At 47.5% G+C, this 23,544-nt stretch overlaps 1 protein-coding gene across 5 annotated transcripts in view; it reads right to left on the bottom strand.

Annotated features, from left to right (window-relative positions):
* Positions 1-23,544, bottom strand: part of LOC122374083 (mucin-5AC-like) — a 65,989-nt gene that overhangs the window by 26,377 nt on the left and 16,068 nt on the right. For all 5 annotated transcript variants that reach the window (XM_043352626.1, XM_043352627.1, XM_043352622.1 and 2 more), the window contains exons 3-5: positions 11,672-13,465; positions 11,084-11,244; positions 4,455-4,498 (exon numbers count right to left, since the gene is read on the bottom strand). In XM_043352626.1, coding sequence (XP_043208561.1) covers positions 4,455-4,498; positions 11,084-11,244; positions 11,672-13,417 — 1,951 coding nt within the window. In that variant the 5' untranslated portion in view covers positions 13,418-13,465. The remainder of the gene's footprint in view (positions 1-4,454; positions 4,499-11,083; positions 11,245-11,671; positions 13,466-23,544) is intronic.

The following is a 23,544-nucleotide window of genomic DNA, read 5'->3' as shown; positions in this document are numbered from 1 at the left end:
CTCGAAAATAGAACCGATCTATCAGGGGTGAATTTCACCCCTCCCATGAATGTTATATAACAGCCGCCACTGTCACAGGGGGTCAGATTCCGAGAGGTGACACTGACAGAAATTTATTAGTCGTCTCTACACATCTCTGCAGAGAAGAGGTTTGAAAAGATTCAACTATTCAGGTCAATTGATCACATTAACGTCTAAGACAGGTATGCATTTACCATTGCAATAAATCGAATCGACGTCAAATCGATTGACCTCTGGCATCAAATTTTTTGTTTAATTAAATGTGCGGGGTTAGTCCTGATTTGATTCGATTAGTAATTTTGCTGACTTTCTTGTAAATCTTGTATCTCTTGTAAATCTCTTGTAAATCAAATGAATTTAAGGAGATAGAATATTTATTTGAGTCAAACCATGACCAAAGAAATATAATGTGTCATTATCACTGAGTTACAGCTTCTCCGCACAAATCAGATTTGGTCACACTTCTCCAACTTGATTATCTTTCTGGAGCATGACACCTCTGGCCGGATCAGGCCTTTCTCCCAAGAAGTGACCTGGCGCTCGTTTAACCCGCGCCCTGCTGGGGGGTGTTTGAACACCCCCCTTGTGGTTTTTCGCGAATATCTCAAAAAACGGCGGCGCGGAGCGCCGCCGTTTTTGGTACATCTTATCATACATCAATTCTACACATGTTGTGAAAATTTCAGACCAAGGTCATTCAAGGTCAGGTCACCAGGTCACTTGAAGTGACCTCACCTCATAAAAAGTTTCAATGTCTGTCATAGCTACACCGAGTGACCGATCGCTTTGAAACTTTCAGCGATTTCTAAGAGCAATAGCATGTACAAAATTTATATCTCAGAATTTTGATATCGATGACCTAAGGTAAGGTCAATTTTGCGACCTCCTCATTATAAGTCAATGGGAGAAAATTGAAATGCGCCTCTTTTGGACGAAAGACATTATAAACACTCCCAAACACTGAATTAGGCAAGTGGTTTAGACACACTGAACATGAAAATGGTGTCCGTGACCCCTGTTTATGCCCTGAGGTCATCTTAGGTCACGAATAGTATCTAACAGTTTTTCGCAAATAACTTTTGATAGAGGCATGCTAGAGCGATGAAAACGCCTTAGATGTGTTCAGCTCGACGATACAGATCGACTGATATGCAACATGACCCTTTCAGGTCAGGTCATGACCTTGACCTGAGGTCAAATTTTCAAGTTGACCTTTCAAGGTCAAATTATAGTTCATTCGATACGTCTTGACGAGAGGAACACGATGCCGGTAAAAGTAAGCTCGTACAAGGCTTGGATCAAAAGTTATTGCAGAAAAACTGTTTCCGAAAAAAAATCGGCTATTTTTGTAGTTTTTGCCCCCTGCAGGCAAAACCGTTGACGTTAGGTCAAATCTGAGAGGATTAACCCGCGCCCCGCTGGGGGTCCTGGATTTCCACGCCCTGCTGGGGGGGGGGGTGTTTGAACACCCCCCCTTGTAACTCGGCTCCTGGGCCACGTAGCGATACGCGGAAGGCGGCGTTCGAAAGAGCGTAAAAAATAATGACGAAATCACTTCGGTCAATTTTTTGGTCAGGTCAAAGGTCAGGTCACCAGAGGTCATTGAAGGCAAAATTTCGCCGATTTCCAGGTCGAATGTCGAAAATTTCCAAGAAGCTAGCGCATAACTCGGGAACCAATAGAGCTACAGCGCCGGGGAAAAGTGCATTCGATAGCCCTATTAACGCCCTTTCTGAGTAATTCTCTCAGATTTGACCTAACGTCAACGGTTTTGCCTGCAGGGGGCAAAAACTGCAAAAATAGCCGATTTTTTTTCGGAAACCGTTTTTCTGCAGTAACTTTTGACCCAAGCCTTGTACGAGCTTACTTTTACCGGCATCGTGTTCCTCTCGTCAAGACGCATCGAATGAACTATAACTTGACCTTGAAAGGTCAACTTGAAAATTTGACCTCAGGTCAAGGTCATGACCTGACCGGAAAGGGTCATGTTGCATATCAGTCGATCCGTATCGTCGAGCTGAACACATATAAGGCGTTTTCATCGCTGTAGCATGCCTCTATCAAAAGTTATTTGCGAAAAACTGTTAGATACCATTCGTGACCTAAGATGACCTCAGGGCACAAACAAGGGTCACGGACACCATTTTCATGTTCAATGTGTCTAAACCACTTGTAATTCGGTGTTTGGGAGTGTTTATAATGTCTTTCGTCCAAAAGAGGCGCATTTCAATTTTCTCCCATTGACTTATAATGGGGAGGTCGCAAAATTGACCTGACCTTAGGTCATCGATATCAAAATTCTGAGATATACATTTTGTACATGCTATTGCTCTTAGCAATCGCTGAAAGTTTCAAAGCAATCGGTCACTTGGTGTAGCTATGACAGACATTGAAACTTTTTATGAGGTGAGGTCACTTCAAGTGACCTGGTGACCTGACCTTGAATGACCTTGGTCTGAAAGTTTCACAACATGTGTAGAATTGATGTATGATAAGGTGTACCAAAAACGGCGGCGCTCCGCGCCGCCGTTTTTGAGATATTCGCGAAAAACCACAAGGGGGGGGTGTTCAAACACCCCCCCCCCCCCAGCAGGGCGCGGGTTAATCAGAAAGGGCGTTAATAGGGCTATCGAATGCGCTTTTCCGCGGCGCTATAGCTCTATTGGTTCCCGTGTTATGCGTTGGCTTCTTGGAAATTTTCGACATTCGACCTGGAAATCGGCGAAATTTTGCCATCAATGACCTCTGGTGACCTGACCTTTGACCTGACCAAAAAATTGACCGAAGTGATTTCCTCATTATTGTTGACGCTCTTTCGAACGCCGCCTTCCGCGTATCGCTACGTGGCCCAGGAGCCGAGTTAGAAGGGGGGGGGGTGTTCAAACACCCCCCCCCCCCCCCAGCAGGGCGTGGAAATCCAGGACCCCCAGCCGGGCGCGGGTTAAGCTTAGTAACCACCTCCCAAGAACCGATCTGGTGTTGAATTAGTCCTGATGTCGTGTTCACAAACGGCATCTCAGGCTCGCTAAGGAGCTTCCTCGCTGTCAGCACTGAACTCGCGGCTTTGTAACAACTGCCCCCCTCTCCACAGCCCCTGCATCCCTTCCTGGCCCCGGGACAGTGTCCTCCCCTACCCCTCCCCGATGCCTTCCCCGCCCGCCAGCCAGCCACCTCGTCTCCTCCCCTCCCTCCCCGCAGACGACCCCCCCCCCCCCCGACTTTGTTCCCGCCAGCGATCGGGTCGGTGACCCGATGTGGCAGACAGAGACGGTAATGTCTGGGAGCTGTGGGGCGGAAAACAGAAGAGATAGTGATGGAAGCTGGGTAATATAAATCTGTCCGTAACATCGTGTTTTATGAAAGTACATACAAATCTGCCCGTAACATTAATTTTGATTAATAAAATAGATAAAAATGAATAAATCGCAAACATATTATTATCGAAAAAATAGAGCAAAAATGTGCAATCAACTTTCTATAGAAATGAAATGTTGTCAGTGACAGAATAAACACTGAATCAAATGAAAGCTCAGAAGCATGTAGGTATGTCTGCAGTTTATAATATCCTGCCCCACCGAAAATGAAAAAGCTGAAACTAGATTCATTTCAACCTCGCACGTTGACACAAGTTCAATACAAATATTGCGCAAAAGGCAGCACACGAGAGAATTTTCACACCCCTTTTACTTTCCTGAATTTTGCTTCTGTTTCAAATGCCTGCTTGCCTTGCTTGCTTGCTTGCCTGTGGGAGCAGCTCGTCCCAATCCATTTATCCGGGTCATTGGCCTGACCCGACCTGACCGGTTGTGACGCAACACGTCTGTCTCGTCTGTCCCTCCCCTCCCCACCTCCCTCCCCGCCCCCATCTGCGCTCATGTGGATGTTGGCTGACCCCACGCCCTCACGTGGGGTGGGGGCCCGTCGGTGACGCCCCCTCCCCCGTCACTCACACCCCTGCCCCCCCCCCCCCCCGGTGGCCGATCCGCCGATCATTGCCATTGCCAAGGGCGGTCTCTGACGGGTCTATCGCCCCCTCGCCTCCCCCCGCTCTGCTGCGAGACGCTTATAACGCGGCCCATGAGGTCAGCTACTGGTAATTAATGTGGATGGGCGTAACGATGACCAAAATACCCGGGTATGTGCGCCAACATCAGAGCGATTAGCTTGGACTGGGGTGGTAAAGTGATGCCAGACCGCAATTTCGGCCTAGTGACTATTCACATTGGTCTGCACCCTTAAATGGTAAAAAATTGCTATCAAGCAACAATAATGAAGATTTTTATCGGTTTAGTGCTAGTGGTATACTTCATATGCAAATGGTGCAAGTGCCTATATTTAAATAGACTAGGGTCAAAATGTAAGCATGTGTAATGCGCTAGCTATCAATATGCTATCGCACTGGATAAGCATCACATGAAGATAGCTGAACTTACCAGTCGAAGGTGTTGGCTGCTTCTTCTTTTGCTCCAAGCTGCTTCTGAAAACGTGAGAAAGATCTTTAGCAAGAAACTTTGACACCTGCATCAATAATACAAAAAGTTGTTCCAATCTTAAATAGAGCATTGAACTATGCTCGAAAATTTCTTACCTGACATACATCCGAAGTACTTAACTGAGACACTCCCAAATTCCTTACCTGTGTACTTTGTAGATCGTAGTCTGCTGGTCTGTAACTGTCACTCATAATGTCACGCATCAGAAGTGCAGCATGCTCCTACCAACCCCCGTCCATCTCTGAACCACGCCGGTTAGCTCCGGCGCAGGGCGGCGACCTGACCTGACCTGACCTCGCCGGAGGGGCCGTGACGTCACCGGCGGGCGGCCGCGCGGGGGGGGGGGGGTCGAGCTCGCTCCAAGCAGCGCGAGAGAGCGAGTCGGGACAGGCCTGGATGGCTGCACGGCTACACTTTTACAAGCGTTTCACTGATATTCGGGTCACTGACATGACGTGGAAGTCAGCCGGTGACCTACAAGCTATGTTTGTTGTAACTTAAGTACAAATCTTTTGATTGGAATGATTCACAAGGACAGAGCCCACGCTAAGCGAAGCTTGTTGTGGTGACCCTGCCCTCTACCCTCCGATCGCGCAATTCCGGTTCTATAACAGAATTTGAAGTCAAAAGTTTAACATGAGCACATAGCCGCGCACAGCTGGCCCCCTCACTAACTTCGTCTGGCTACGGCTTGCCACCAACCGCAGCCATATCTGTCAGGAGGCTCATAAACGTCAAGCGCCCGTCGTGCTTCGAACCCGGGTTTTTGTAACCGGGACGCGTGCTCTTACCACGCGGAGTCCAACGCTCTACCAACTGAGCTACGGGACAGGCTCAGTAAATAGAGTTGGACCATATAACTACGCAACATCGGCCTCTTCCCGGCACGAGCAATACGCTCGCACTTTTCGTGAAGCTCTAGCTCAATCAGGGGCCAAACGACTGAGGGGCCTGATCCTCCCACACATTAGCAGTTATCAAAACGCTTTAACAGTAGGGTGGCACTTAATTTCGACTTTTTTAATTTTGACCGGGACGGGTAGGCATATTCTACCTCACGAAAAAATGATCTGTATGAAATTTTATCAAAATATATTTATATTTAGAGGTAGCTCAATGGGGTCATACTTGGTACATATTGATAAAACGTATAATTTTGAACGGGGATTCAGATGCGTGTCGAGCCTTTCCAAGCATTGTCATATTTGAGCCATAACACGTTTAAATGAATGATGCCTTCCTATTTGTTCCATAACCACAGTGTTTCTCGCCGCACACGCGCTGTGACGCAATGCGTGATTCAACCAATGACCGTTCAGCGTAGTTTAGCTTACTTTGTTCGGTGACGGTAGCCCGCTGCCAGGCGTGCAACTTCAGCTCTTCTCTCGTATTACGATGGTTGGGAAGGGTCACGAGACTGCTAGCACTTACCAGGGTTATATGAGCAAATAAATGCGTATCAGGAATGGTTTTTCTTCGCTGAGTACTGTGATCCGTTTGTAATACGCCTTTACTCTGCTCATGTATCCCCGGTCACTGATGCGCAGGGGGACACTGCCAGTGTACGGCCACAGGGCAGGTCTCCGTGTCTTCGTGATGTCAGGGAGAAGACGTGCACGTGAAAAAGATAAGTTGTGTTTTGCTATGCCATTTCAGAGCATTTTTCGCTGGCCAGGCTCAAATTGACAGGCCGCAGCAAACGCTGTTCTAGAATCCCTCGATGAGTGAGAGTTGAAGGATTGAGTGAAAGCGCTGTTTTGACACAAGTGCATCGAACACCGGCCTCAATGCGGGAGCCTGCACGATCATCTAGCATCGGCTCGAGGAGGACTTGCTCCACCTGACTTGCCACGACATTTACGAGTTTGTTCTATAAAGACATTTTCAGCCTGCCTCGGCCCGTCCAGCGGCCCGGACGTTGTTTTGTTTAAGCGCTTCCATAAAAAGTGGGCGTCTAGATGGAACGAAGCCATAAACCTTCAAAAACTGTGACATATCCTACCTCCACAACCCGCGTGATGCTCTTGCACAGTTCGGTCGTTTATCCTTGACCGCCAGCACTTACGCGACAACCGTGAGATGCTGGAGCTGCCCATCACTGTCCTCAGTAGTGCTCCGAAACGAGGTATGAAGATCACTCGTCCCGATATGCTCTGTGTGTGCTGGTTGACCTATGCCATTTACGCTATGAAGCTTTGTCTCTTCCGAGCACAATCCCGGCTCACTACGTCTTTAAGAAGAGCCTCCAGCGAATCGTGACCTTTGTGGTAACAACGTAGTTTCCGGCTCGATTCAATGCACCGCTTCTGGCATCTGCACCGGCGCAAGATCTCGACTTCCTCAAGTCCCTCCTGGAGTACGAATTGGACGAATTGGTGTTCGAATTGGTGTCCAAGGCGACAGCCATTGCCTTGAGCTGTCACCTCTGGTATCTAAATGAGAGGCTGGTCGCCCTCAACTTCTAATGAAGGAGATTACGATCGGTGCTACTAAACGTGAGATGGCTGCATCGTTACGAGAGAAGGAGAGGACGGAGGACCCCTCAACCCGGCGAGCGTACGTTGAACTTACTATAGCTTCAGTCTCTAGCAAGTCCACGGCAGACTTCGTCATATCGCAACTGGCTTCACAAGCTTCTTCAGCATCCTCGGTATGGACACCGACTTCCTCTTGAAGGATCCGATTCTTTGGGAGGTCAAGCCATTATACAACGCCGCCATGCGCTACATGAGGTCTCTTCACGCCTCTACGATTTCGCGGAGCGAGGCATTTTGTTGATGGCCAGGAAATCGATCTGACCCCCACGAAGGATAAAGACTAACAGCAGCTCCTCTTGTAGGTCGTCGAGGAGCAAAGACGCAAGCATTCTGACATACGCAAGGCGATCGTAACTTCTAAGTAGGCAAGACTAGCCGACGAATGATGTGTACAAGTGTTGGCTGATTACGGATGATACCGCTTTCTGTTTTCATGGAGTTATGCAGTAAGTTATGCGTACCTTCAAAAGAATTATGTACCTCATATGTACCTATATATCTGAGCTTTAGGTGCTGAAACGTTTCGATTAAGTCTTGGCAACGTCCAATGTCATTTTGAACATCAGAAATACACGTGGAAATTAAAATTTCGGCAAAGTTGTGTTTTTCCACAATAATGTGAACTTCGACCTGGCTGAGCTACCTCTAAATAAACATATTTTCCAAAAATATTTTACACACAACGTTTTCTCGGGCGGTAGAACAGATTGGCTGCCCGTCCCGTTGAAAATTCTCAAAACGAAATTTTAGCCCCGTTTTAGTGCCACCATATTTAACAGGTTATGTCAAATTATGATTCCTTGTGTGTTGATTTGTAATTGAGAGGAAACATTTTGTCTCAATTATAAAATGTTTCCTCTCATTACAAAAAGTCTTCTACCTAAACAAGGAAAACGGCTCAATTTCTTAAATTGACGCTGAAGGAGGAGCAAATGTACCCAATGCCTCTTGGACCTACAAGCCTGATTTTAGTTGCACTTGGTTCTAAGGCTATAACTGTCACTCCACGGAAGCAGAGCGCACATAGTGGCACCTGGCCAAACGTAGCACAGACCTGTTTCTTATCCCACAACAAAAAAGAACCACGCTCGAGTCGGTAAACGGGTCATCAGGTCAACTCTTTTTTCGCTATCGCTGAGAATTGCGGAAAACTACACTCTTGGAGAGAAGGAGAGGGTTTTGGCGCAGTTTGTGACAGCGGTGGTGGTGATTTATCCGGCTCGCTGTCACCTGTCTGCTCCAAGGCCATCGGGTTTTATCTGGACGGGTTGACCCAAAAGCACGCACCTGGCCCTGCCTGTCGCCGGCAGCGCCAAATGGCACAGAATCGCCCATCTGACATCGGCTTCTGAGAGGGCGACGTTTTCAGGTGACAAAACTGGACATAAAGTAAATGAACAGCGAATAAATATCCAGGACATTTGGAAAATTTCAATCCGAATTGCAAAGCTGCTGGTATTGGATTGTATTGTATTGTATTTACGATCGTGGGCGATTCACACATGGCGTGGCGATTACTGCCCACTGGTGTGGCCCAATGTAATGTTAGGATGCATGTACATCATTTTATCAAACTTCATTGAATCGTTATGCTTATTTGAATGACTTTAATTTCATTACTAAATATTGGACCTTCAACGAGTCATCTTTTAGCTGCTTTAGCTTCAGGGGTTTTAGAAGAGTTTTAGCTTCAGGGAAAGATCCAGCATTAATGCATGGTCTATCGTTGAAAGATGAATGCAGTGTATGCGGATTTCCCGTGAATGCAGATGAGGCTACGCAGTGTGAGTGGCTTATGGCTTGTATCCTGTTGGTAAAACGGCGAATTCACGTTTTAACTCGAGTGCGTCAAAATTATCTGGCGGCCTGTCCCTTCAGACCCACCAGAAAGGCCTCGGGTCTCTGAGTGAGACTACCAGCGTAGATCACGTCCACGATGAAAACACTGTACCCACGAGTAAACCACTCCAACGAAATTCGAAACATATTTGATTGACCGAATCCTCAATATAATCTGAATAAAATGACAAAGATCTGTGATCAAATATACCCGAATTTGGCTAAATTGTCATTTTATTCAGATTATATTGAGGATTCGGTCAATCAAATATGTTCATAATCATCATGATGATTTTCCTCACAACGCTAAACTCTCTTAAAAGAAATTCGAAACAATAAAAAGTCCATTTATTGAACGCAATCTGAGAAGCGGTAGGTTAGTAAACTTAACACATCATGAAGCCATTCTCTTATAGCGTCGTCAGCAGAGAGCACACGCCATATTTCGGATATCTTTCTAGTTGAGGTTTATTTGCCATTGGGTCTACAGTGCAGGGATATTTCTATCTCGCACTCCTCTGAGATGCAAGGATAAGAATTTGTTATCTCTGCATCCCTCTGAGATGCGAAGATAAGGTCTCGCGGGTTCAAAGCTAAAAATCAAGAGTTCAAGTGATGATGGGTCAATAACCGAGCCATTTTTAACGGTTGTTTGTGTATGAAACTTATGAAATAAATACAAAATACTCTAAATCTATTTTTACATAGATGAATACATTTGAATTTGATATTTAAATAATTATGAATAAACCTCAACATAGAAAGATATAGGATTCCTCATGGCTCACTCGTGGAAGATCGGATATCTTTTCCTCGCGTGTAACAGAAAAACCTCGCTCCTTCGTCGCTCGGTTTTTCAGTAACCCGCTTGGAAAAGATATCCTTATCTTCCACTCGGAGCCATGAAGAATCCTCTATATCTCGCCAGCATAGCCAAGTAAATGATACAAACCACTCGCAGGCAGTTACATGCAAATATGTACACAAATCATGACCGAATTCACGGATTCGCTCGTGGTGAAAAAGTTCGCTTTATTTCGGTCAGAAAAATCACAGCACTCCTCTTGTGATGCGGTCCCTACATTCTATCAAATGAAAGTCACCTCATAGCACGCTTAATTAGATCATCCAAACACATACACAATACGCTCTTTTCTTATACAGTGTTGCAATCGTAAAACGATAAGAAGAATAATCTAACAGCGATTGGCGGTCAAATTTAAAGCGCCAGTAGCTGTATGATCGTTTAATTTGGAACAGTAGAAGAAAACTTCAGAAACGTCACACTACTCACACTTAACTACTAATTCAGCATTTTAGCACATCACGCACTCTGATTGTCTCTACATGGTCTTATATGAAAGACAGAAAGCCACATGTTTCTACCTGAAGTAACTATGTAGGTACTAGGTAGTGAGTGGAGCAGCTTGACATAAATTTACTCCTAGAACATTCCATCACGCAAAACTTGTAGGGCACAGTGTGTAACAGAAAACATTTAGAAGCAGGCCATTTCAGACATCACCTGTCGTGAGTTGTCATTCAAAGTCAGTTACCCATTGTTCATGAACGGTGCAATTGCAATGTGTCCCCGCACAACTTTTTTTGACGTATAACTTATTATTTTTACCACGATCTATGTTCCAGTAATGATTGGACCGCTGAAAAGGTAGAATTAAATAAAACCTGTCTGTATATGTTTTCCATGTTTTCCATGTTAAATAAAACCTGTCTGTACATGTTTTCCATGTTTTCCACTTTTCCATGTTGTAAAGGTCATCCTACGCCACAGAAATACGTCACTTGTTTTTGACAATGTCATTAGGTCACGTAGACCACCCGGTTGACACACCGTACGTATACTCGTACATGAGCCTGTTACAAGAGAAGCGGGTAAGTAAAGTCAGCACACGCACACAGAAGACAGCCGGTTTTACAGTCTCGCGGAAGCAGCAGTATAGGCCCGATGACGTCACTAGCAGGTTATGACGTCATCATGTCCCAGACCTGTTTAATTGGTCCGGTACGTAATAGCACCACGCATCACACACTGCGTTTATATGGCAGTTTATTTACAGTGACGTCACTTTCAAAAAGGACGTTGCAGCTGTAAAAAGTCACTCTCCTCCCCCTGCTGGCTCCAAACACTCGCACGTGCGCACGTGCACGTATTAGGAGGTGCGCGAGTTATACCTGGTCCCGTTCTGCTGTCCGCCGTTTGGCGGGAAGAACAACTCCACGGGGAACTGTACACCCTCGTCAGTGATCTTCAGTGGACGTCCGCCGATGCTGATTTGGGGCTTTCCGTCCGGTCCCATTCTCATCTGGAGGGGGATTGTAGTTGTACGCGACGTCTGTCGGCAGAGAAAGGAAACTCAGCTTCGGGTGACGGCCGCGTGTGTTGGGTGGCGTGCGCCGTGCCTACGACGGGGATATTTAGACGGTCGAGCTGGATGCAATCGATGCAAGAAAGTGTAAACTAAACAATGTTTGACACCAATTTGTAATGAAAGAAATCAGTCAGCACTTACATTAAAAAAAAAACAGGGATAGTTATTGAGGACTGAGAAGTAACCACTCGTTTCTCATGACACGCAACGCATTAGCTCACAACACACGTAATCCATTCAATAAAGCATCCAATCAAACTCATGAACAACGATCGCAATATTTACGCAAGAGACTTAATTGGGCCCTTACAAGGCGGCCCCTTGAAATTTTAGATGTAAAAGCGAACACCAAGCTGAAAATAAGCACTGTCATTTAGTCCTTGGTCCTTACCATGACAGCCATAGGAGTTTGCTGCTGTTGCTGCTGCTGCTGCTGCTGCTGCTGCTGCTGCTGCTGCTGCTGCCCGCCGGCCGGCCGTGCCTTAGTCTGAGACCTCAGCGTTCCTCCCATGTGACCCGCCGCGGGAGCCGAGGTCACTGTCGCTGACCCCGCCTGACCTGCCGGTCGCACCTGCCGCCAGGAGGGTGGCGCAGCCGAGGCGCGTGGCGGAGGCGAGGCCAGCGCTTCTGCCGCCGACACTGGCTTTGAGACGGGAGGGATGTAAAGCTGACCGCGTGCCGAAGCCGAAGTCTGGCCCGAAGCCACAGCCTGGCTCGAAGCCGCAGCGGGTGCCGGTGCTCCCGAGGCAGCACTACCACTGCCTTTGGTGACTCTCCACGGAGGATGAGCGGCGATCTTCACTGCTGTCTGGTCGGCGTTCTCCTGCAGAGCGGCTAGAGCTGACTGGGAGAGAGGGACCTGGTGGGGTACAGAGTGGCCATTTGTGGCTGCGTGGCCCGTGGGTGCCTGGGTAGCGGCTACGTGGCTCGAAGCGGGTTGAACAGCTGAGGTCTGTTTGGCTGTAGTTGACGAGGCTTCAGTCTTCTGCACACCTCGCTGATTTTGGCTGGCGTTTTTCTGTTTCGTTTGCTTCACAGCAGTCTGGTTCAGGACAACCTGATCCGCTTTTGGAGGCGACGTTCGGCTGGCCTGGCCCGCAGCGGCCGGCGGCCAGCGCTGCGATAACTGCGCTACCTGTCCAGTGACCGCTGCAGCTGGTGGCGCCACCTGCGCAGCAGCGGACGGTGAGGTCGACTGCCTTCCGCCTCTGCCATTCTGCTGAGAGTTTGTCGGAGAGGTAGCAGAATTCACAGCCCAGCTGGGTTGAGTTGTTGCAGAAACGGGAGATGTCTGCTTCGATGCGGCATTTTTCTGTCCAGCCGCTGTCATTTTTCCCTGACGTCCCTGTGAGTCATGCTGATTGGATAGCTTCATTTGCCTCGGAAGCGTGTTGTTCCTCTGTGACAGTCCTCCGGCTCTCATCTCCCCATCGAATGAGGAAGACGCGGGTCCTACCCGACGCTGCAGCGTCGCTGCTTTCGCCTTCACCATCGGCTGCGTCGGCTGCGACGATGATGCCGCTGCCGGAGCCATCCGAGTCGCCGTCGTCGTCTCTTTATGCGTCTCTTTCTGCGTCTCTTTCTGCGTCGCTTCCTCGGCCGCAGTCCGTGCCAAAATAACAGCAGCCGCAGCCGCAGCCTCCCTGCGTAGAGTCTCTCCGGCTGATGTCTGCCTCAGAGCTGTCTGAAGCTGCGCCTCTGTCGGAACTGGAGCAGCTCCCCAGCGCTGAGTAGGTTTCTCCTTGGGGGCACTTGCTGTTGAAGATGCCGTGGTTGTAGGTTGTGATGCGTCAGTACAGCGGTGACGGGATAGATTCTGAGCCCATGGAGCTGAACGCTGGCTTCGGACACTGGCACTGGAGGCTGGGGGTGGGGGAGGGGGAGGGGGCGGAGGGGGAGGGGCGCCACCTACAGGTGCAGAAACTCCCACTCCAATGTCACTTCCGCTTCCCGCTTCCACGCGAGTGTCGCCGCCTGGTGTAGAAGCAACACCCGCGGAAGAGTCCGTTCCATTCTCTCCCTCCTGCTGAGCTTTGGTTAGTCGCTGTTCTGAGATGCTCAGCTCAGAACTGAGCCCCGTGGCGCTGAAACCTCCCACGGGCAGGTAGCTGAAGGGTTTCTTGTCCTTGGTCGCCATGGCGTTCTGTATCACTGCAGGCGGCTCGGCAGTCGACTGGGGAGACACCTGGCGGCAGAACAGGAAAAATAGTGTTAAACTAGTGACATCTAGCGATGGAAATAGGAGTGAAAAGGTTACTTTTTGCCGATTCTGCTGTCTGGAAGCTGAAAGGACTGAGGTAGTGATCGTTTGTATCATGATGGATATTATATTGCATCAACATTCTTTGATATTGGCACCCGAGTAGGTTATCTTTGTAAACGAGATTTTACCATTGGTTCAGGAAATGTCAGGTGGAAAAAACCTGAAGATTGATCATTACTTTTTCATCATCTCTGGTTTTGACCAGACTGCTTCTCCTTTATCCTCAGGCCTAGTTAATCCGAACTCTGGGGCAACGGTGTCCGCTGGCATTGTGGCCCATCTAGTGTCAACTATACGCATTGGAAATGTTCGCTATAGTAGGGGAGAGTGGGGCACATTCGTGCATGGGGCACATTCGTTTTCAGCAGTTTATGGGAACACGAGTGACTGCACGAGCTCAAGGTAAATTATGGAAATATGTCTATCATTGCCGCCCTTCGTTCACCGTAGAAGACAACACTGTACCTGCTGTCATGCTTGATAAAAACGCAAATTTGTAATATTCGTGAGCTTTCCAAACTTTTCTCATATTATCCATTTTCGTGATCCTGACTCGGAAATGTGGTTCAGCTTTTCAAAATTGGGGGTGAAGAAGCTCACTCTATTCACGGAACTGCTGCAAACTTGTTTGTTGAAAAAGTGTCATTTTTTCAAAAAGAAATTTTGAAATATATTACTAATAGCGTTGTGGGGCAGGTTCGTGTACGCACTGCCTGGGGGCACATTCGTGCATATTTTTTTTTTTAGTTTTTGCGATTTATGACTTTATCTGTAGTAGGTTTCTCTAATGACGCTCGCCTGACTCAGTCTCGACTGCTTGCGACGTCGTGACGAGCAATTCACGCGAACTTGGCGAGGTCACGGAGGCCGGCAGTTTGCACATTCTTGTTGGCCAGCCCATTCTTTCTACATATGTTGTGCAATGCATTCTTGTCGAAAGGAATCAAGTGAAATGACCCCCTGCCAATTTCCTTTGGTAAATTTCTGGTAATGCCCGGTAATTTCTCGAACTTTGCAGGGTGAACGGAAGTGCCCCACCTCTTGAACGAATGTGCCCCATAGGTGGGGCAGTTTCGTGCAATTGTTCAGAGTTATTAAAAGTCATTTTTTCTAATGGAAGCAATAATTTTAGAGGATAACTTTTAAAGAGGAAAACTATCTGCAATAGTTCCTTTCCATACTACAATCAACAATTTTGCCATTGCACTAACCAAAGAACAGATATATGGGTTTATCCATTTTTTGCACGAATGTGCCCCACTCTCCCCTACCTATTACTGTTTAACTATTCGCATTTCGCGTGCATTGTCAACTGTAATGTCTAGTCCATCTGCAATGCAAACTGTCCATTAGGTAAGCACTATTCAGGGTTGATGGTGCATTGTAACTGCTTACTGTGTATTGTATATCGTCCACGGTTTATTGTTTATTCTGTACTGCCTCAATTACTGCACAATGCAAAAGATTGTCCATTGTGCACCGTCTAATCCATTCTGCAGTGTGCATTGCCAATAGCTTACTGTGTATTGTGTACCATACCTACACTGTGCGCTGTCTAAAGAAAAGTATGCTATCCCGTGTCCAAGCTCTACCTTGAATGCTCCACCGTCCACTGTGCACTCTGACCCCTATTCCACAGCACATTACCCACTGTGCGCCGTCCACTGTGCACTGTGCACGTTTGCACTGCCGCCATGGGCATGTATTGGTGGGTGGAGCGTTGGGCGAATGCCTCCGGACCGGTTTGGGAGGCGCCGCCGGCCCGACGGAGAATGTTGTTGGTGGGGCATCGGCGGCGAAAGTAACACAGTCGTCGCCGCGTGTACGGGACACGCGACGGCACATGACGATCGGCGACAGTAGGCGACAGAAGGGGACAGTTAGCGACAGTCAGGGACAATTATAGACAGTCGGTGACAAAAGGGAACAGCTATACTCGTAGATAGTCAGTGACAGTTGGCGACAGTAGGGGACAGTAGGGGACAGTTATAGATAGCAGGCAGCAGTTAGCGACAGTAGGGGACAGAAGGGGACAGTTGGCGACAGCTATAGACAGTCGGCGATAGTCAGCGACACTTGGCGACAGCTAGCGACAGCTATAGACAGTCAGCGACACTCGACAGCTATAGACAGTCAGCGACAGTTGGCGACAGTTGGGGACAGTTATCGACAATTTGCAACAGTCAGCGACAGTGGGGGAGTGCATGTGGTGTACAGTAGGTCTACTAAAAAAGTCCCCCGCTCCAGAGGCGGCCGGCCGGCCGAACCCCCGGATTCCAGCCCCGACTCTATTGCGCAGGCCGCGTCAGCGACACGGGTCAGGTCGCGGCGCCCGGCGAGTGGGTCAGTTGGCGGCGGCCGGCCGAGGAGTGGGGACGCCGTGTGTGGGGCGCAGAGATGCCGCAGTGCAGAGGAGGGGAAGATAATGACTCTGCACGATGCCGGAAATGATGCCTTTGTGATCTAAATCAAACACCTGCAGTGCATATCCTCCCTTGCCTCATTCCTATTTTATCATAATCCTTCAATAATCCGTAATGGCCATTCAACGCAAACAAGCAAACAACACAACTCGTTTAGCGGCGACATCACCTCGGATAAAAAAACGACAGTGATGATTAGAATAGACTTAGCGCGAGGGCAAATCGAGAGGTATAACTATATGTATCACATACCGAGTATTTTATTCCCATCTAGCGAATTAAGATTGGGGATCTTGTCCAACAAGTCAGGGGCCGTTCTAGACACAGATAAATGCTTTGTTTTCGGTCGCATCATTATCTGCAATAATTCGAAGCGAGGTTTAACCCTCGCCGGCCGAGAAGAAGGGGTGGATGCCGCCACCATGTATTTTTTTGCGGTAGCTCAAAGCACACTGATGATAGAAGGCTGACATTTCACATGCCTTACATTTCATTCAAGCCGGATCACTTGACATCAACCACGTTTTCAGGTCAGGTCACTTAACTATGACGTCTTAACCCTCGCCCATGTAGGGGGGGGGGTTGGTGCAACCCCCCCTGAGGTTTTTCGGATATAGTGCAAAAACGGCGGCGCGCAGCGCCGCCAAATTTTGGGTACCTTATGGGGCAAACCTTGCGCATCTTTTGATAAAAAAAATTTGACCGGGTCATGTCAGGTCACGGAGTTATGACGTCACAAATGGAACAGCCTCCGGCCGGATTTTCACAAACTGAGTGCCAACGCCCGAGGTTTCCTGCCGGTGGTACGGGGATCGGTTGATGGATCGCGATGAAACTTCCCATGCATGTTGGGGCAAGTATTGGCTATCATATGGTATAAGAAACTTGACCGGGTCAGGTCAGGTCACGGAGCTATGACGTCACAAGAGGAACAGCGTCCGGTACTATTTTTGAAAAGCGCCCGAACCACTATTTTGCTAATTCTTGTCACCTCAATGGGAATATGCAGCAGTATTAGCGTCTATAGGGAGCAAATGGACCTCCCAAATCCAAAAATACAATCAGGTTTCAAAAATTTAAATTTTGATTTTTCGAATTTCTGCCGCCGACTGTGACCTTGCCGACTTCCGGCGCTCCCAACGCGCCATTTTTAGAGCTAGGGAAACGAAATACATACCAAACGATAGAGAATTGATCAAGGAACACGATAGTGAAGGTTTCAAGTCGATATCTCCCACCGTTTTGCCGCAATCGCCGCCGAAAGTTGAAAAAAGTCTATTTTTCCGAAAATTTGACCTTTGACCGGTCAAAAGTAGGTCAAATGTTAACCTAGGACCAAAAAATATACCACCAATCGCGAGATCTCGGCGAGAGCAATCCGTTGGTCTTTTCCGCTAAGCTCTACGACGCTCCGTTTTCAAACGCCAAGGGGGGGGGGGGGTCGCACCAACCCCCCCCCTGCATGGGCGAAGGTGGCAGATCGCCGTTTACGGGCGAGGGTTAACCCTATTAGTGGCAGGCTCCTGGCTACCCCCTATTAGTGGCAGGGGGGGGCTGTTTACGACCCCCCCCCCCTTGATATCTCGAGATCTAACGGGCCGATTTTCAAAATTCAAACGGCATTCGATTTCGTTCAACGTGATCTACATTTCTAAAAAATAAAAATTAAAAATATCAATAGGGGGGGGGGGGTAGAGGGGGGTAAAAACGGGAAATTGCAGATACATTTTAGACTGTTTATCACGGCCAGGTTTCTGAACCAATCTTAACGCAACTTTTGCCGATCGATAGAGAATGAACCAGGAATTCACATGGATCCTAAAAATATGCATTTTCAAAAATCATAGGCGGATACAGATCATTGAGATTGGGGGTACACAAAAAGTATAGTAAATAAGGTTTTTGTTGGTACTGTTTCTAAAAAGGGTGGTAATGGTCTTGTTATGTTACAATTTTCTTATGAGAGAACGACTACAATTGTATTGGTCATGCATAGGCGGTGTCAGGGCACCTATGTTGGGAGGTAAAACATAACCCCCCTTTTTGGACGCCTGGATCCGCCTATTATAGCAAAAATGTGTCAAAAGAGGATGCACAATAACTGTATATGTTATCACATGATACCTTTCATTCACTGTTCGTAAAACTGGTGCAGCATCGTGATCTTCGCCCAAATGACTCGCTTCACGAATAGGACCCCCAATTCCCAGTGCTCTGGAGCCGCCCCTGGTAAGGTTATGAACTTGAAATTTTCAGAGAATGTGCCCAATTTAGTTTTAGGAAAAGTCAGAAAATTTCAGCATCGTAGCTTCAGCAGTTTCGGAGATATTCTCGAAAAACCTGAGGGGTGGATAACCCCCCCCCCTGCCACTAACAGGGTTAAGTAAACCTCTGCACGGTTGTCGGTTATACAATGATGTAATCCGCAATGCACTTAATGTCATATACATGAGCGTAATGGGGAATTATGGAAACTGTTAATTTGGCGTCGGGAATGATCTGAAACTATACCTCAAGCACATGCAATCGTGACTTCATACATTCTTGGCAAGGTCTAATGCTTCACTTCTGCATTGCTCACCTTGCGTGACGTCATTTATGACGTCACTAGGGTCATAGGAGTGTATTGTCAATAACTCCCGATCAAAATGAGCTAGCCAGTCGGGACAGCCATCAATGGACTTTGCAAGACTTGCCGAATCAAATGTTATGCAACATGTCCTCCTTTCAACAGCTTCGTGACCTGCGTTGCCCTAACATGACATTGACCTGAGGTAAACATCCTAAATTGCTTCACCTAAACAAAAAAGCTATAAATCGACGCGTTTGAGAACAGAAAACACAATTGTATCGAAATGACGATAATGCGTTAAGTTATTTACAAAAAAAAAAACGATCAAATGCCTTGGGGCCCTTGACCTGCCCTAAGAAGTTACTGATATTTTAAAATGGGGTACCAGTCGCTGCGTCACGTAACGACGCAAGCGCTCGTTTTTTCCCGCGAGGTTTTAGCACCTAGCTCAATTATAGGAGCTAAACATGGGGTTGGGGAATCGCTCCCTTCGCACTCACTATTTGGCCGGGATAGTGTTTGCAATTATTATTAAAATCTAGCATTTTAAGATTTCAAATGACCCATTTTCCCCGCCCAAGTCTTTCAATTCAAGGTCATAACACCAGGTCACGTCAAGTGACCTTACCTCAAGGAAAGTTCCTCTGCTCATCATATCTAAATACACCGACTAACCGATCGCTTCAGAACTTTCAACGATTTTAATGGGCAACAGTATATGTATTTGAAACGTTTGCTTTGCAAGTTTGAAATTGTTGACAGAAAGGCCGGGTCAATTTTGAGATCGCTCAAGTCAATGGGAGAAAATTGAACTGCGCTTTTTTGGACGGAACGCATAATAAACACTCTGAAAACATGTGGTGCTTGATGAGATACAATACTGAATGAGAAAATGGTTTGCTTTGTTTGGGGCCATCTTTTTCGGTCTGAAAAGGCCCTTGCATGACATAACTATGCTCTGGTGTAGTAACTGGGTTGTGCGAGCCAGCGACAGTGATCTGCGGAAGCGAGGCTGTTCCCGTGGGACGATTGCCCTGTCGGGACGGTCCAGACGTCTCCCAAACGGTCACCCGAAGAGGATTATGTGTCCTGGAATGGATCCGACATCAACTACAGGTTGGCTGGTGGGGTGACCTCCAGTCCCGAGAGGGAAGCATGAAGACTAGGGGCGATGCGGATTGGTTTTTCCTGAGGATAGCGAGGACGGAAGGAATCTAGCACCCTTGAACCTTCCTTATACTGAATGTATTTCAGGCTGTTAAATCTCCTAAGCGTTCTTTCTCGACATCGTCAAGGTGTCATTAACAAAAATATGAATGAAATCCGGGAGGATAAATTAAATATAGAAATTGTGGCCAACAGAACATTATCAGTTACGGTCAACATACTCGTAACTCGTAAGCATGTTCACACACCCAGCTTACATATGAGCCATGTAATAATTATTTTTGATAAACATGCTTAAGTTATGAAGTCAGCTGAAGTGTTTGTAAATTCCACGATACGGATCTAATATCCTGCTATGCACTATGATCATTTCTGGTCAGGTCATGTCTTTGAACTTAGGCCAAATTTTTCAAATGACCTTTGAAGATCAACTTTTGATTCATTCGAAGCGTTTTGATAAGAGTAACACGAGGCTGGTAAAATTAATTTCATGCAAGTTTTAAGCTAAAAACTTTTAGTGTTTTTGGAAAAGCAATTGGTTTTCTCATAATACCGATGGTGGCCGTTGTTGTTATTTACATGCTAAGCCGTTGACCTTAATTAAATCTGACAATACTATTCAGACATAGCGGTAGAGCTAGTTATTGTTGTATTAGGTTAGGCTCTTTCGGTCGATTTCAGAGTGGGAAGGATGATAGGAATTAGGGGGAGACAGGGGGCCTGGGCGGGAGTCCTGGGCCTCATGCTCCGCTGGGGCCGAGCCCCATCACGTGGGTTGGATTGCCCTGACACATAGATAGCCCTGGGCGGTGTTTCACGGCCCCGCGCTGCAGCACGCTGCGCTGCGCTGCTGCATTGTTGCGGCGGTTGATATGAATTCGGCTCCACGCTAGCGTTGCGAGCTTCCGAGTCTGATCATGTTTCCATGGAAGTTGGAAACCCAATGCACCGGTGCGCGCAACGCACCCTGTCTAAGCAAAATTTTACCATCGATGACCTCTAGTGACATGACCTCTGGCTATGACCCGATCCAAAACTGGCTGAAGTATTTTTTTTTCTTTTTGCTACTTTTGACGCTACTTCGAATACCTTTTAAATGCCCAAAGCTGAGTTATAAGAATGATGCTCAATCCCCATTTCCCCTCCAACAGTGAGAGTCTAGGCATTCCTGTGGGGCACGGGCTAACAATGATTATCTCATAATCATTGTGGCCATGAACATCTACTGCCATTCTTTAACACCGGTTTCGCTGCGCTGAGCGGTGGCCGTCCCGTTTGTTGGATTCTACAGCTGGCTGGCGGAAAGCGTTACCGGCCGCCCGTCCACCGCCCGCGGGCCGGACCGAGCGGTCCCGCTGACCCTACCTGACCTGAGCCCGGCGCGATATGGGACAGGCAGACGGGGGTTCGGCTCAGCGAAGGCAGCGCCCACTGGTGCTGGGGACTTTTTTAATAGACCTACTGTACAGCACTAAGCGACAGTCAGCGATAGCTAGCGACAGTAGGGAGAATGTCGGTAACACACGACAGTGGGCGACAGTTAGCGACAGTGACAGTGGAGCGGTGTATTTATGTGGTATACAGCAGTGAGCGACTGTCGGCGACGGTTCTAGCGACAGTCGGAGTATGTCTGTGGCGCACCACACCGCAAGCGGCAGTCGGCGACAGTAAACAACAGTGCTTAAGTGGAATAAGTGTAAGTGTAGTGTGAGTGGACTGCTTCACGTTGGTTGCCTGCGGCAGTGAGGATGGTAGGCAACAGTGAAGGACGGTTTTCGTCGGTACTCGGTCGCGTAGAAGGTCGTCAACAGTCCAGAAATCGTCTGCAGCTGCGTGTCATGGCTTCCACGGTCGATAAACATCGAATATATTGCCACAAAAGTATGATACACTTTCCACGTTGAGCAAGCAAAAATTGTAATTCCAGATCACCTAAGGCCACATTTAAAACTTGATATCAGCTAATATCGCGTTCAAAAATATTTAAACAAAAATTCGATAAACAAGGATGCGCTGTTCGCGGAATTTTGATTTCGAAACTTCCGTGTGTGAGTAGTGATAGTGATATCGATGACAGTGATACTGGTATCAGTGACCAATAAAAGTCATATCAGCGAGTTTCTTCTCGTGTTTATTTTCGACGGCACACCAACAGCGAACTGAACGTCACCTGTCACAATAAGTTATTTGTCGTGTTACACTGTATTTCGAACAACGTAAATATTAAATACCCATATCAAAAGAAATGCACGGCTGAATTTCGTTCACATTACTATTTGTTCACCTCTTCATCTATGTAGTATTCATGCATAATTGTATACTCAACCGTCCCGTTGCCATTTACGTGTCCCAATTCCCAATGTGTATAAATGGCCACGAAAAAATTGGTTTCACATCCAGCTTCCAATGCCAGGTCTATAGGACCACTAGGTATAGACATCAAAGCACGTTTGCTTGGTGTGCTTGCTGTGTGCAGTGTTTACAGTTTATTTTAGCTATCCATCGGCAAAACGTCTGGGGATTTTCCTGCAGCGCTCCGGTCTATGCACCCGTCCATGTTTTATCTGCGCTGCAGTGAGCAAATGTAGTCAGCAAACATCACTGAATATGCAAATGGACTGGCCTCGTGCTGAATGTGGCTGTTGTGACTGCGTCATGGCTGCGCGGCGAACGGTGCGATAGCGCACGTGTCGTGATGGAATTATCGCAGTAAAACTGCAGTCGAGTGCACTGGCGGATCTGGGCGGATCCAGAAAGGCGGGCTTGGACGCTGCAGGGGGCACCCCCAAAAAAAGCTTCTCCAATTTACAAAAACTCCCCGGATTTCGATCTCTCATGCAATACTGAGCAGTTTACAACAAACTTTTTATTCTTTTATTCACAAAAGTTGTTTTGTTTTCTTTTTATTCTCGAAAAACCACAAAATGTTCTCGGTTTCGGGCACTGCGGGAGGGGATGGCATTTGCCCCAAACGCCCCCCCCCCTTCCTCCTGGATCTGCCACTGGTCGAGTGCAGCGGTAAATGGCATATGACACTGTAACTGATAATGTGGGACGTAGGCGTCTGTAGCAAAACCGCGTGCGATCGTTTGAACGACTGAAACTTTGGCAGTTATGAACGCAACAGTGGACGCAGTGGATTATGAATATGATTCGTTAGCTATGATCGCAGTGGATCTTAACCCGCGCCCGGCTGGGGGTCCTGGATTTCCACGCCCTGCTGGGGGGGGGGGTGTTTGAACACCCCCCCCCCCTTCTAACTCGGCTCCTGGGCCACGTAGCGATACGCGGAAGGCGGCGTTCGAAAGAGCGTAAAAAATAATGACGAAATCACTTCGGTCAATTTTTTGGTCAGGTCAAAGGTCAGGTCACCAGAGGTCATTGAAGGCAAAATTTCGCCGATTTCCAGGTCGAATGTCGAAAATTTCCAAGAAGCCAACGCATAACTTGGGAACCAATAGAGCTACAGCGCCGCGGAAAAGCGCATTCGATAGCCCTATTAACGCCCTTTCTGTGTAATTCTCTCAGATTTGACCTACCGTCAGCGGTTTTGCCTGCAGGGGGCAAAAACTGCAAAAATAGCCGATTTTTTCGAAAACAGATTTTATGCAATAACTTTTGACCAAAGCCTTGTACGAGCTTACTTTTACCGGCATCGTGTTCCTCTCGTCAAGACGCATCGAATGAAATATAACTTGACCTTGAAAGGTCAACTTGAAAATTTGACCTCAGGTCAAGGTCATGACCTGACCGGAAAGGGTCATGTTGCATACCAGTCGATCCGTATCATCGTGCTGAACACATCTAAGTCGTTTTTATCGCTCTAGCATGCCTCTATC

The sequence above is a fragment of the Amphibalanus amphitrite genome, unplaced genomic scaffold (genome assembly GCF_019059575.1).
Source record: "Amphibalanus amphitrite isolate SeventyFive unplaced genomic scaffold, NRLGWU_Aamphi_draft 001600F_arrow, whole genome shotgun sequence".
NCBI classification, from domain to species: domain Eukaryota; kingdom Metazoa; phylum Arthropoda; class Thecostraca; order Balanomorpha; family Balanidae; genus Amphibalanus; species Amphibalanus amphitrite.
The sequence above is the reverse complement of the archived record's forward strand: the minus strand, read 5'-3'. Positions and strand labels throughout refer to the sequence as shown.